Below are 13916 nucleotides of genomic sequence, written 5' to 3' on the forward strand. Positions count from 1 at the left end.
ATTAGAAGCAACTCTAAACAACACACACACAGATAGGTGAGCTGACTGCAGTCATTGCACGTTGGGCTGTGGCTACGTGGGGTGCTGATGGGGTCAGCTTGGCCTTGATCTTGGGAATGTCGCAGTCGCTGAGCACAGTGCTTTGGTGAGAAACAGGTCCCTGGACTGACAGGGAAAATTACCAAGTTGCCACTCTGTGACTTGGGCAAAGAAAGATGGACTTTCCCTGTTTCCACAGGTCAGGTATACACATGCCTCATCTCCAGTGCCCTCTGCAGGTCTGGTGTTTCTTGGTTTTGTTACTGGGCAGGGCATCTGTACCCGGTGATTCAGTTTCTTGCTCCTAGAAGTCTGTGTCTTTTCGTGCTTAGCCTGGTGGCAATCTCTTCTTGGCTCCTGGCACTTAGTAGGCTCTTAATAAATCTTGTGCAGAACTCATCTTCTGTTAGTGTCTAAACCAGGGCTGAATCCAGGCAGAAAATGAATTCCTGAAAATGAGCTTTTCAGGTGTCAAGCTGCTTCTCTGCCCAGAGCAGGCCCCCGATCTCCCTGCACCTGTCCCCTGCAGCTGCTCCCCGGAGCTGGCCAGGCAGCCCAGCCAGTGGCTTGATTTGGCCACTTTGAGACTAGCCTGAGCCGAAAGCCCAGATATTCCCTGAGGAGCCTGGAGCAGAGACCAGCTGCTCTGGGTAGAAAACTTTCTGCTGCTGCAATCATGGACTGGGGTGCTTCTAGGAGGGCCCTGGCTAAGAGCATCGGATTCCACAGGAAGGGAATGCTGTGAAATGTAGCACCAGGGCCCAGGCCAGAGAAGCCTGTCCGGCCTTTATTTATATCCCAGGGATGAAAAGGACACGCTGCCTCTGTGATTATGGAGCAGAGATCCTACCAGCATGCTGTCTGCAAGAGTGCGTGTGTGGCACCCATGCGACTCTGCCTGGTTACAGAGTGCGTGCATTTGGAGTATTTGGCTTCGAGGTACCATAATTTGCTCTTTACTTCAAATTTATTGTCCGTACAGAGCTGTATTCAAGTTTGGAAGCTGTGAAATACATCAGATTAAACCTTTTAATTAGCAATTAGATCTTAGGTTATAAGATACCTGATTTATTTAAATTTGAGATCATTTTTAGAAAACATCTTGGTATGATAGAACATCACCTTAACAAACAGGCATAGTTGGTGTCCTGCTGGTCTCCACCATTCGTTGCTTGGGTGACCGTGGACAAGTTACTTAGCCTCCCTTAGCATCAGTTTTCTGAGCTGTAAAGTAGAGATAAAAGTAATGATAGTGATAATAATTACTATCTAATAATAATTACATTATCATTTACTACATAGCACTTACTGGAGACCACGTACTGTTCACCCCTGTATGTCCTGCTGCATTTTTACCCTCACAGTAATTCCTTGCAGTATTGTCTCTCTTTTACAGATAAGGCCACTGAGGCACAGAGAGCTTAGGTACCTTGCCCACTGTTGCCCAGCTAGTGAGTAATGGGTCTGGGATTAGAGCCCAGGCAGCTGATATTCCTTACTCTGCTTCTAGACTGTCTCACAGGGAATCACGAAGATTAAGTAGGATAACATGTGGGAAAGTACCTAGAGCAAAGCAAAGTCTTGCACCTTGTGAGTGTAACAATGTAGATCACTCTGCCTACCCTGCCCTACCTTCTCCCTCCTCTGGCTAAGCTGAGGCTTTGGACTCCTGACTGCGGCAATTAGGAAAGTTTCAGATCTCTGGCTGTGTGGTCTGAATGCAGGGTGATATATAAGGGAGGGTGGAATCACTTTTTCACCAAGAAGTCAGGGAATCTCATCTGGTTATGGAACGGGTCATTCCATCAACGTGATTTGTGCTTGTGAATATAGCGGGGGGTCCTTCAACTTCTTCCCTCTGGCAAGGGAAATAATCACCCTGTTACCCTTGCTCGGATTTAGAACTTTACTCTTTCTAACTGACCCTCACACAGACTGTGTCAGAATAAACTGGTCTGAATTGGGGCATCAGTGGCTGAAATGAGCCAGTCATGGAAAGGGGGAGACAGCGCCCAACACAAGCAAAGCCTGGTGGAAACTCTGTGGAGAGTGGAGTCAGGTGTCGAAGGTGGGTTATTTCCACTCACATTTTACCCCAGGTCCTAGTCCTGTCGGATGGGTAGGACAGGCTGGAACAGAGTGAGCCCCGAGATGCAGGGACTCTGCTTTGGCGTGTTCTCCTCACATGTTCTCTGTCCCCTTCTCCAAGAGATGAGGCCAATTAAGGTTATCAGTCTGTTGATTTAAGCATAGGGACTGTTTGCAGAAAGCTCTTTGAGCTCCTCAGTTAAGATGTTGAAAGGTTTACTTGTTACTGTGAAATATACACACACGTTTATAACACACACATGTATGTCAGTGCCAAGTTTAGAGTTTATTGACTTTCTCCCACCAAAAGGAGACATTTTAGACTGCTCTGTACTGAAGGCAGTAATGGAAATGGAAGTTGTGAAATGGAGGTGGCTTGCTTTTTTACCTTGGGAATTTAAAACCACAATGATATGTTTTTCTTTTATAGGTTTGTCTACGGATTTTGAGCATCTGAAGCTGCCCTCTGAATTTAAGCATTCCCTGCTGCTCCCTCACCCTTTGAAGAGATGTCTGTCACTTATGATGATTCCGTTGGAGTCGAAGTGTCCAGCGACAGCTTCTGGGAGGTAATGCCCATGATTTCTTCTGGATGAATACAGAGACCAAGCCAATTGTGTCTGACACCTCCTCCCTCTTTTGTGGCTGGGATTTGGGGGATGAGATGAACATACCCCAAAACCAGCCAGGCATTTGTGGTCAGATCTAGGTGGCAGCAGGTATGGCTTAGCTCTCAGTGAAGGTGGTAGACTTACCTTGTTAGGAGAGTTGGATTAATGAGAGAGGTTAGAGGTGTTAATTAAGGTCTTGTCAATTTGTCCATTCTCAGAGCTTCCTTTCCACGTTTAGCCTTGATATGACTTGGTGTGACGTACACTAATTACCGGGCTTGGCCTGAGAATAGGCATTACTTTTGAATTTTGTATGGAAAAATGGACGGCGGTGATGTGACATCATGTTGGACAGTACAGGCAGGTGGCCAGAAGGCTGAACACACTACCCTTGAGCTTGCTGGAGCACCTTCTTGTTAGTCTGTGCCCATGAGGAATTCCTTTCCTAATCAGATTATTTTGTGGTGTGTATGGTTTTTTTTTTTTGGAGGTTACTCTTCCTGAACCCCACTTACTTCCTGCCTGCTGGTTAAAGCAAAGTCCATGTTTGATAAAATTTTGTTCATATGGCAACACCCCCGGAACCTTCCCCGCAGCTGTGGGCTTAGTGGAAAGAGCACTGGCTCTGTAGTTGGAAAGATCTGGGTTCTGATCCCAGCTGTGCCATTACTAGCTGTCTGTGTGACCTTGGGCAAGTTGCTTGACTAATCTGAGCTTCAGGGTTTTCATCTCTAAGAGGGAAAATGATACTGGTCTTCGAGGGAGGTTGCCAGGATGAAATAAGAATAGAAACATCATCGCCATGTGGGTGCTTTCCTGATACAAAAAGCTCAAGTGCTGCAAGAGATGAGGGTGAGGCCCTGGGGTTTGCTGGAAACTAAAACACATTAGTTCTATGAGCTTAGATTAATTAGGTGTATAATTTTGTCTGACATCAAATACCATCTGATATTATAAATTTATTTTATTTATTTTTGGCTGCTTTTGGTCTTCATCGGTGCGCACGGGCGTTCTCTAGTTGCGGTGAGCAGGGGCTACTCTTCGTTGCGATGCGCGGGCTTCTCATTGTGGTGGCTTCTCTTGTTGCGGAGCACGGGCTCTAGGTGCACAAGCTTCAGTAGTTGTGGCTCACAGGCTCTAGAGCACAGGCTCAGTAGCTGTGGCGCGTGGGCTTAATTGCTCTGCGGCATGTGAGATCTTCCTGGACCAGGGCTCAAACCCATGTCCCCTGCATTGGCAGGCGGATTCTTAACCACTGCGCCACCAGGGAAGCCCTCCATTTGATATTATAGTCTAACAGAGACAAGTGATCACAGGAGCCCAAGTTTTAAAAAGATGGACTCAAGGGCTTCCCTGGTGGCACAGTGGTTGGGAGTCCGCCTGCCAATGCAGCGGACACGGGTTCGTGCCCCGGTCTGGGAAGATCCCACGTGCCGTGGAGCGGCTGGGCCCGTGAGCCATGGCCGCTGAGCCTGTGAGTCCGGAGCCTGTGCTCCACAACAAGCCAACAGTGAGAGGCCCACGTACTGCAAAAAAAAAAAAAAAAAAAAAAAAGATGGACTCAAAATTCTCTCAACACTTTTCTTCTTTGGGTATTGGGGGAAATGTCATTATTGACTTTTAGCTGAATACTTCGTTTTATTAAAAGTGTATGTTTATTGAGCACCTCCTGTGCGCTAGGCCCTGTGAGTTCCAGTGGGAAATGTGACAGCCTGAGTCCCCACCCCTTGGCTGGTAGCAGCCTTCCTGGTGGGTGTCCAGGCTGAAGCTCAAATTTCAGTAGCCAGAGAGGCACATGTGGCCCGGGAAACATTTCACCAAAGGCAGCAAGAGTGACGGGGCAGCAACGGTGTCACGGGTGCATCCCAGCCGCTCAGCAGCAGCAGCTCCCTGGCATAGTCAGGTGCATTCTCACAGCATGCAGGAAGGTCGGTGGTAAAACTAGATAAAAATGAATCGGAACAGGCAGTTCCAAGGTGCAGTGTGGAGGTGTCTCTGGGACATTGCTGGGATTCAGGACTGCCCCTCTGGTCCCATATGCAGTCCTGGGTTCACAGGCAGGCAAGCTCCACCTGCTGTCCTCTGGGGGGGCTGTGGCCTCGCCAGCATTGCAGAAGCACTTGGGGAGCTGGCACTGGCTGCAGAGACTTCTTGTGAGCTCCTGTGAAGCTGGCCTTTAGAAATGCAGGTTCCTGTTCTTCTCAACACTGATCTGAAACTATAGACAGAATCCTTTACAGTCATGGGGAAACTTTCTGTTTGGTAACTGTTGTGACATTGCCATCAGCGCCTGCCTTGAGCGAGGTGGTAGTATGGAGAGACTAGAGCACACGAATGGCCTTGTGAGGGATAGACCAGGAGAGGCAACAGGACAGGTTCAGACACAGGCTTTGGAGCTAGTGGCCTGGGTTTGACTCCCTGCCTTGTCACTTAACTGTGTGTGTGTGGCTTTAGGCAAGTTACTAATTTTTCTTTTTCTCACTTTCCCAATCTGTAAAATGGGGATACTAACAGTACCCACATCCTAGGATGGTGAGAGTTAAGGGAACAAATGCATGTAAAGTGGTGTCGGGCCTCAAGACAGGTGCTGGCTGGGAGCTCTGTCCCTCTGCTCTGGGGGATAGGGGGCCATCAGCACACACACAACATATAATCTGTTCCTCTGGGGTGTGTTGGTCAGCATTGCCGTAATTACCCAGATGCCAGAAGCTGCTGTGGAAAAATTAAGTAGCTAAATATAGTGCTATTACAGAAGTCTTCAGCTGCTGGTTACAAAAGAAAAATGGAGGGCTTCCCTGGTGGCGCAGTGGTTGAGAGTCCGCCTGCCGACGCAGGGGACGCGGGTTTGTGCCCTGGTCCGGTAGGATCCCACATGCCGCGGAGCGGCTGGGCCCGTGAGCCATGGCTGCTGAGCCTGCGCGTCCGGAGCCTGTACTCCGCAGCGGGAGGGGCCATGACAGTGAGAGGCCCGTGTACCGCAAAAAAAAAAAAAAGAAAAAGGTAGGTGAAAGTTGCCAGTGTGTATTGTCAGCATATATTAAGTCAAGTAGCTTGAACAAGTCCTGTTATTGATGTAAACCCTTAGGCACCCTGTTAAATTCTTAACTGCGATGTCAGTAGACAAGAACATCTCTTGTATGAAGAATCCTAAGGATCCTTCAGGCTCTGCTCATCTTGTGATGCTGTCCCTGAAATTACTCTTCATCTCATATAAATCAGCAGTGCCGCCCTCCTCCTCTGATGGGTGTGCTCTGGATTGCTCAGGCTGAACCGGCCCTGCTCGTCTCTGAGCGACTTAGGCGCACGTTGCCAGGTGCACATCTCCAAGCTGCCAGCAAGTTCCCTCTTTCCCATGGAAGGCCGCTTCTCACTGGTGTGACCCACAGAGCTGTACAATCTAAAGAAAGCCTTGCGGTCTCGAGGTGGAAAAGTCTTTTGTGCTTAATTTTACTCCTTCCCACCAAAAGGTGCTAACTGAAGTGGGTCATTCCAGAACCATCTTCTGCGTGCTGGCTGTGTGCCTGCACAGGAGGGACATGGCCCTGCCCTCCAGGAGCCTTTGGCTGTGACATTTGGAGGTAAGCTCCCAGAGGGAGGAGACAGATCATTGTTTGAGGTGCTGTAGAATTTGCTGGGGTGCAAGGGGGAGGTAGGGCTCCCCCTAGGGTCGGGGGCAGGAAAGGTAGCATGGAAGATAGGCAGGATCAGTACTTACTAAGCACTCAGATGTTTGCTAGATGAATGAGTGAACAAGTAGTGATCTTGGGAGGAGAGATTACCCACAGGGACATAATATCAGCCAGAAGTATTTAGTGGGCATTTGGAGGGGACACTTTCTGTATCCCCAACACCGTAGTAAACGATTCAGAAGAGAAGAGGGGTGGATATCTGATTCCCACAGTGAAGGTATTGGGAGGAGAAAGGATGGTGGCCTCCATGGAGAGTGAGGGCAATGAGGCCAAGCCACAGCTCTGCTTCTCAGTGTCATGGCGTTCAAAGGAGAGGGGTCTGCTGCTGGCATCACCAGAGAAGATACGTGGGGTGGGTGGGGCTGGGCTGTGAGTTGGGAGCAGGGGCAGCATTCTAGGCCAGATCAATATCTGGAGGTTGGAATGAGCATGGCCTTGCAGAGGGCTGAGGATCTTGACCTCTTTGGAGCCAAGGGTCTGTTTTGGAGGTGAGAAGTCATGTGGGATTAGGTAGGTTGAGGCCTAGTGGAGGTGGTTCCCCAAGAGGATGACTCCTTTAGCCACCAATTGGCTGAAGTTGGAGGCTGGCACATCCTGCGCACAGGCTCCCCAGTGGAGCGTGGGTGGCTCGGTCGCTTCTGGCAAGTCCTGGCTTGCACGGGGAGCCTGCAGGTGTCCCCCACGTCCTTCACTTCCAGGCCCTCTTTCTGGGTCTCCTCTTTGGCTCTGGGGGCTGGGGTACAGAGAGAGCCTAGGCTGCAGGCCATGGTGCTTTTCAAGTGTTACCAGTGCTTCCTAGGAAGCCTGGCCCCCTCTGCCCTTCATAGGCTCTGGGAACACGACAGTGGGTTTGGCCCCAGCAGGCCTGAGGGCTGCAGCCTGAATCTCTGAGGGCTCCTGAGGCCAGGCTGGGAGGGCCGACTGCTGATTTCAGGAACTGGGCCCTGCATCTGCCTCATCCCTGAGGCAGGAGCTCTGTTCAGCTGTCAGTGGTACATGCAATTAGAGCTCAGATCTCCCCGGCTGAAGCCAGGCTGAGGCTGGCCTGTACTGCACTCTCTGTGGGCACAAGGAGCCTTTGAGGAGAAGGATATTTTGGAGATGAAGAGGACATAAATATCTTGCTGTAAAATGTTCTGGGAATGTTAGCCCTAAAGAGTTGGCACGTGACTAGTATTTGCCGTCTCCTTCAGAGAAGGCTCTCCCTGCAGAGTCCTCTCAGACTCGAGCACTGTGGACACAGCACATCACATGAGAACATCTCCATGTGCATCAGTATTTTGTCTGGAAAGCCATCCATGTAAAATGGTGTGTACTTTTCCCATCCTTTTAGACCAATTTTGTAGGTAACATATTTATAAGATGCTGCTGCCCCCTGTTCATGGATTCCATAAAGCCTTATTTGGCACCTGCCACGATCCAGGCCCTGGGCTAAGTCCTGGGGTCCCAAAATGAGTGCACAGTCTTGGGACCCCAGAGCCAACATTTTTAGTGGCGGGCAGTCATGGGCAGTTGGGTGGGTGCCGTGAGTGGAAGCACGAGGTGTTTGAAAGTAACTGCCACCTTGCCTCTCAGCAGCAGTTGTCCATTCCATGTGTTCTCTAGCCACCTCCCACATACACAGATCTGGATGAACTTCTCTGCATGGCAGCCTTGCTGTGCGTGTGTCAGCCTTATCACTATTCCACAGCACTTGGACATAGCTCCCAGCAGGCTGGTGGCTTACCTTTATTTCACTAAAGTTTCTAAATAGAACCATTAATTCATTCTTTCAAGCAAACTAGTATTTGTTGAACCATGACCAAGCATTAGGGCACTAGCCTCCCCTGTGCCATGTTCCATCTGTTCTCTACCCTGCAACCAGGGTAGCCCATCCAGAAAAGCAAACCTGTGCAACTCCCTGCCCCGGATAGGAAGCTTCACTTTTCTGCATCACCTTCCAAGTAAAACCGCACTCTTTAGCATGCCTAAGACTTGAGCATGTGCTGGCAGCTGCTGGACACCTGGCCCTTCCTAAGGAGCTCTGCCCTGGGCTCCTATCCACGAAGGGCTGTCTCCCTGCCTGGGAGGGTAGGGGCTGAGGGCGGTGGTCTTTTCTCCAGCCTGACCTCCATTTCTTTCCCGGGGAGCCCCTCCTCCGGGCAACCTTCCCTGGTCCTCCCTGGCAGGCCTAGGCAGCCTTCCTGCCTGCCTAGCATGCTGTACCATTTGCTTCTCCCTCTAGGCTATGAACTCCCTAGGGGCAAAGACGTGAGTCTTCCCTGGGAATCTGATACTTAGCACAGTGCTTGACACACTAAATGATTGTTGATTGAATGTACAAGTGAATCAGAGGAAGGATAAGGTTTGATGCTGGGTAATAAGATATGCCCTGCTCATAAGAAGCTTACAAACAAATATTTGGAATTAAAATATGTATGCAAATAGCCATAATACTGAACAGAAATCATTATTTCAGTAAACACCTACAGAGCACCCACCATGTGCCAGGTCCTACTCTAGGCCTTGAAGGTGCAGCATTAATAAACAGACAAAAGTGCCTTTTACATCTGGCAAATGCTGTGAGGATGCGGAAGAGGGCCCTCCCTCCTGAGCGCGTGGACTGTGCTGTGTCAGCGGTGGCTCCAGGAGAGCAGTGACTTTCGCTGCCCCTTGTACCCCATGCATGGGTGTGTACGCGCTGCCAAGTCATGGAGCTGTGTGCCCATAAGCTCTGTGCTATGGTCTGGGTACTCTGTGGGAATGTTAACCCACAACAAGAAGTTTAGCAACGAAAACCGGTGATAGCGGCTAGCATTTATTGCACACTTGCTCTGTGCCAGGCACCTACTCTGCTTTACATGAGGGCTCTCAGTCCTCTCGACTGCCTCTGCGATTGTGAGCTCCACTTTACAGGTGGGGCAGCTGAGGCTTGGGTGGTTTGATGGTGCCAGCAGTGGGTGGAGCTGGGATTTGGGCCCAAGCACCTGCTCTCTAGAACTGCTCTCCTGCCTCTGCTCTCAGCTTCCTGGGAGGTCCTCATAGTAGAGAGGTATTCCTTTGCCGTGACTGCCACGTACTTAAATGCCTCTGCTTCGGTGTGAGGAAGTAGCGTCCTGTCTGGGTTCAAGCCTGGTGCCAGCGTTTCTTAGCGTGTGACCCTGAGGACTCAGGGAAGAGAAGTAACCTGCTCACTGTCCTAGGCGCGAACATGGCATTGCTAATTCCTACTTCCCAGGATGGTTGTGAGAATTATAGATAACACCCGCAGCGCCAGGGTCCGAATGGCTCCGAGCCCGAGTGGTCTCAAAGCGTCACCTCCTCACGTGTGAGCGTCGCACCCGTGGAGACAGGCAAAGATGGGCGAATCAGGTGGCCTTTCACCTGGTCCGTGCAGGCTTGCCCCTCCCCTGCCTAAATGCCGTTGTTCTAGATGCCAGCTAGCGAGCTGCTCAGCTCTGGCCTTGAGAGAGTCAAACACTCAAGATGTTTTGCTGTCAAGATTATTCTATGAAGATAGATTTTTATTTTCTCTCTTGATTTCAGTGATATCAAAGTAACTTTTGTAAGCCCTGTAGGAGAAAACGTTTTCCGTTTCCACTCAGTAACAAATAGAAATGCACGATTTTAGAACTGGAGAAGTCTTGGGCGCTCAGTTAGCCTGTGGTGGCCTGGCTGCACTGAGACCCCTTTATACCAATGTGTGGGTGTGTACGGTGGGCCTGGTGCTGAGGGACCCAGGCATGGAGATGGGGTGGAGGCGCTCGTGTCCTGGGGCGGAGGGTTTTCTTTTTTAACAGGAGTCAGGAAGTTCAACCAGGGAGCTGGGGGAGGGACGGGGTGCTGTGGAAGCAGCAAGCTGGGGAGGGGGTGGACATGGTGGAAGCGGGGTGCTCCCTGGAGGAAGTGGTATTTATTCCCACTTTTCCAGTCTGATGATTTCCACACTAGGTCTTTTGGCTTTTTACCCCGGGGGGTTCACCGATTTCAGAAACCTCTCTAACCATCCCTGCCTCCTTTCACTCTTAGAGTTTCTGCCAAAAGCGGCTTGGTCTTCAGCGAGCCCTTACTTAACAGAGCCGGAACTTATCTCACCGTCAGGGCTGGCGGCAGCCCTTAGAGCGAAGAGGTGCCACTCATGCAGCACCTACTGGAGCATGAGGGGGAATAAGGGGGCAGCGACCTGGTCACCAGGCAGCCGTATGCTCAGGCTGCTTCCCGGACGCCTGGCTGAGGCATGAGTGTGTGCACGTCCACTCATGCCGGGGAGACTGGGCGCTCCAGGGCAGGGTCTTCGGGGTGGTGGCTCACAGGTGGGGCATGTGCTGTGCTCAGGAACAAGTCCCCGGGCATCGCTGGGCCTTTATCCTGACATCTGAGCAACGTGTGCCAGGAGGCCAGAGCACGGTGAGCCTGGCTGACCAGTCTTGAGGAGGAGTTCAGGTCTAAAATAACTTTGTTTAAACACATCCTTCCTCTGTATGTTATTATCTGTTTTGATTTGAGTTAGATCTGAGAACTGGAGTTTCTCACTTTCCATTTCATCCATTTTTCAGCTTGTCATTTTGAACATTTAGATTAAAGATTGATAATGCAGTTATTTTTAACATTGTTGAAGTTTGGGATTTGTGCTTTAAAACTCTCAAACAGCAAGGGTGATGAGCCACAATTTCTTCACCCTCCTACTTGATGAATACAAATTCCAGGAACAGGGGATAGGGCTGGTAAGTGTTGGGGGTGAGATCTGAAAACCAGGAGTTGGGACTGAGTGAGGCCCAAGGCAGTGACAGGACTAGTTTGGGTCAGCACACAGGTCAGGCTCAAGGTGGCTGGAAACTGAGGCTGTACGTAAACAGCAGCAGCAGCAGGCCAGCAAGGAGCCTTGATGTCTAACGCTCTTGGGGCCCTGCCAGGTAAACTGCATTACCCTGCTTCCAGTATGGGGAGCCCGGTGAGGTCAGGTTCAGGGGAGCCCCCAGGTGAGGAGATCCTAGACCTTCTGTTCCAGTGCAGGACAAATTGGGGGCCCAGATGGTGGGTGAGCTGGAAGGTAGGTTGGAGAACTGGAAGTGGAATCCTGTAGAAACGAGGACTGCCAGAGTACAGTTTGAGAGCAAGGCAACGAGTTCATGGTTCCCCAAGGATACGCCTTACTCCTTGGTCCTTTCAAGCACATCACAGATTTTACAACCTTAAGATCGATTGTGACCCCTTTTTTGGAAAGGGAGATTCAGAGTAGGGGTTGGGATGGATTGAAGAAGGGTGCCTGAGACGGGAGGCCCTGCTGGTGTGTACGGATATGGCCTCTGCTGTGCACTCCACAGGGAATGCGGGTGGGGAAGTAGTGGCACTGAAAGGCCCAGTTTTGGAGCCGTCTCGGCCTCCCTGGACATGGCGGGACGTGGAGATAAACTGACTGGGAACTGGAATTTCACTGAAAGCTGTGCAAGTGCAATGAAGGAACTGCGAGGCTCTCCTGCTGGTTTGTGCTTGGCAAGTGTTAGTTGCTCACTTGTCATCTGTGGAGTTAATATCTGATGATGTGCTGAGAGGTGATCCTTTTTAGCTTTTGTGGGGAGAGCTCAAGGGACTCATTGGATTAAGAACTCAATAAATAAAGGATCATGACTTACTTCATTGCCTGTGCCTCTAGCTGGGCACTCAGCAACTTCTCAGTCCCCTCCTGTCTACATGGAACGGAATCTCTGCTCCCAGCATCATTTGGGCATTGAGAAGATATTACAGGGTGCCCTCTGTGTGCCTGGCATGGTGGATAGAGAAGAATAAAGGCACAGTCCTTGCCCTCAAAACCCGTATGTTACCACATTTTGCATGTGACAGCAGACATCGCGGCAAAAGTAACAGGGAGGGATGAGCTGCTGGGGAGGGGGTACCTTCATGGAGGGGGTGGCGTCGCGTATAGCTCATGCTCTGTGGGCCTCAACATGCTGCCTCAAGCCTTCAGAAAGTGGCCTTGCCCCAGAGGTCCCTTGGCTCTTACCTCAAACATTGTTTCCTCCAGGCAGTCCCAATCTCCTGGAGTGTTCCTTCCAGGAATTGCCACCGTCTGTAACTGTTACTTGACCGAAGTCCCACAAAGGTAGGGATGGTGACAGTTTGTTCACCATTGCATCCCTAGTCCCTTTCATAGTCCTTGGCACGCAGTAGGTGTTCACCCCGTATTTGTGAGTGGCAAGAGGGTGTTGCCAGACCCTCAAAAACTGAGAGTTGGGAGTGCTTCGGGAGGTCGCCAGCCATGTAGCCAGCCAGATACCTGGAATTGTGAAGGTCCCTTGGAGGTCACCTAATCCTGTCCCCTCTCTTCATTTTGTGTCTGGAGGGACAAGATGAAGAAATGGCAGGTCTTGGGGCTTCCCCGGTGGTGCAGTGGTTGAGAGTCCGCCTGCCGACGCAGGGGACACGGGTTCGTGCCCCGGTCCGGGAAGATCCCACATGCCGTGGAGCGGCTGGGCCTGTGAGCCATGGCCGCTGAGCCTGCGTGTCTGGAGCCTGTGCTCCGCCACAACAGTGAGAGGCCCACGTACCACAAAAAAAAGGAAATGGCAGGTCTTGTCAAGTGATGGCTGCCCCAGGCTAAGAGCACATCTGACTGGGAAGAAACCCACCCTATGCTGTGAACTTACCAGTGCATACATCCTCACAGAATCCACCGTACAACTGAAGGGATAGAAACGCAGGCAGAGAGACCTGGTCATTTCTTTCAGGGCAGGACCAGCTCTTTGCTGCTCCCCTCGTGAGCAGGGGTAGAGGGAAGGTGGCCTCATCAGAGAGGGCCAGGGGCTGATGGCCACCTCTTCAGGCTTGTCTTTCATCCTTATCTTTCAGGCTGATTGAGAAGCTCCTGGAGCCTCTGGGCATACTGTAGCAGCTTTGGACAGAATGTTGGTCTCTGACTGTGTGCACATGCCTGGAGAGGCACCACCAGTGGCTTTTCTTTCTTGTCCAGTCAGCTTGGCACAGCTGGCTCACTCTTGGACCTGCCTCTCCAGGGTGTAGAGGGAGCAGCTCTGGTGCTTGGGACTTCAGAGTCACAGGTTAAAGAGCATGAGCATTCTGAGAGTAAAATCAAGGTCATGTTTGTCAAGCGGTCTTAGTAGTTTACAGGTTTGGGGGTCCTGGCATGAGCCTCACCGGCACCAAGAGGAATCAGGGGGATTCAGGAGTGGGGTTCATATACTGTGTCACAGTCTTGAACTCTGTGGCCTTTCCTGGAACCTGCAGGGCTGGTTGGAAACATACACATCACCTGATATGGACCCATTAAGTCTTCATTCTACATGCTCTCTATTCTCAGCCTGAGGAAGGTTCTAGAAGGTGGGGTCTGCCTCCTTTTGGCTGCATGATTATGGGTGACTTTGCCTCTTCAAACCTGTTTCCTATTCTGTAAAATCCGCCTGCCTGGGATCATCACAGGATTAAATGAGGCTGCGTGTAGAGCTGTGAGCACTCTGCCTGGCAAAGGGTAGGTGTGCTCTATTATGATGCTGCC

At 50.8% G+C, this 13916-nt stretch overlaps 1 protein-coding gene across 4 annotated transcripts in view; it reads left to right on the forward strand.

Annotated features, from left to right (window-relative positions):
* The first annotated feature begins 2555 nt into the window (after positions 1-2555).
* PACSIN2 (protein kinase C and casein kinase substrate in neurons 2) overlaps positions 2556-13916 on the forward strand; it is a 41900-nt gene continuing 30539 nt past the window's right edge. For 3 of the 4 annotated variants that reach the window (XM_065886770.1, XM_065886773.1, XM_065886774.1), the window contains exon 1: positions 2637-2696. In XM_065886770.1, coding sequence (XP_065742842.1) covers positions 2637-2696 — 60 coding nt within the window. Of the gene's footprint in view, positions 2697-13916 lie in introns of all 4 variants that reach the window. The other variant, XM_065886772.1, reaches the window with a different exon arrangement.

This window comes from Phocoena phocoena, chromosome 11 (assembly GCF_963924675.1).
Source record: "Phocoena phocoena chromosome 11, mPhoPho1.1, whole genome shotgun sequence".
Taxonomy (NCBI): domain Eukaryota; kingdom Metazoa; phylum Chordata; class Mammalia; order Artiodactyla; family Phocoenidae; genus Phocoena; species Phocoena phocoena.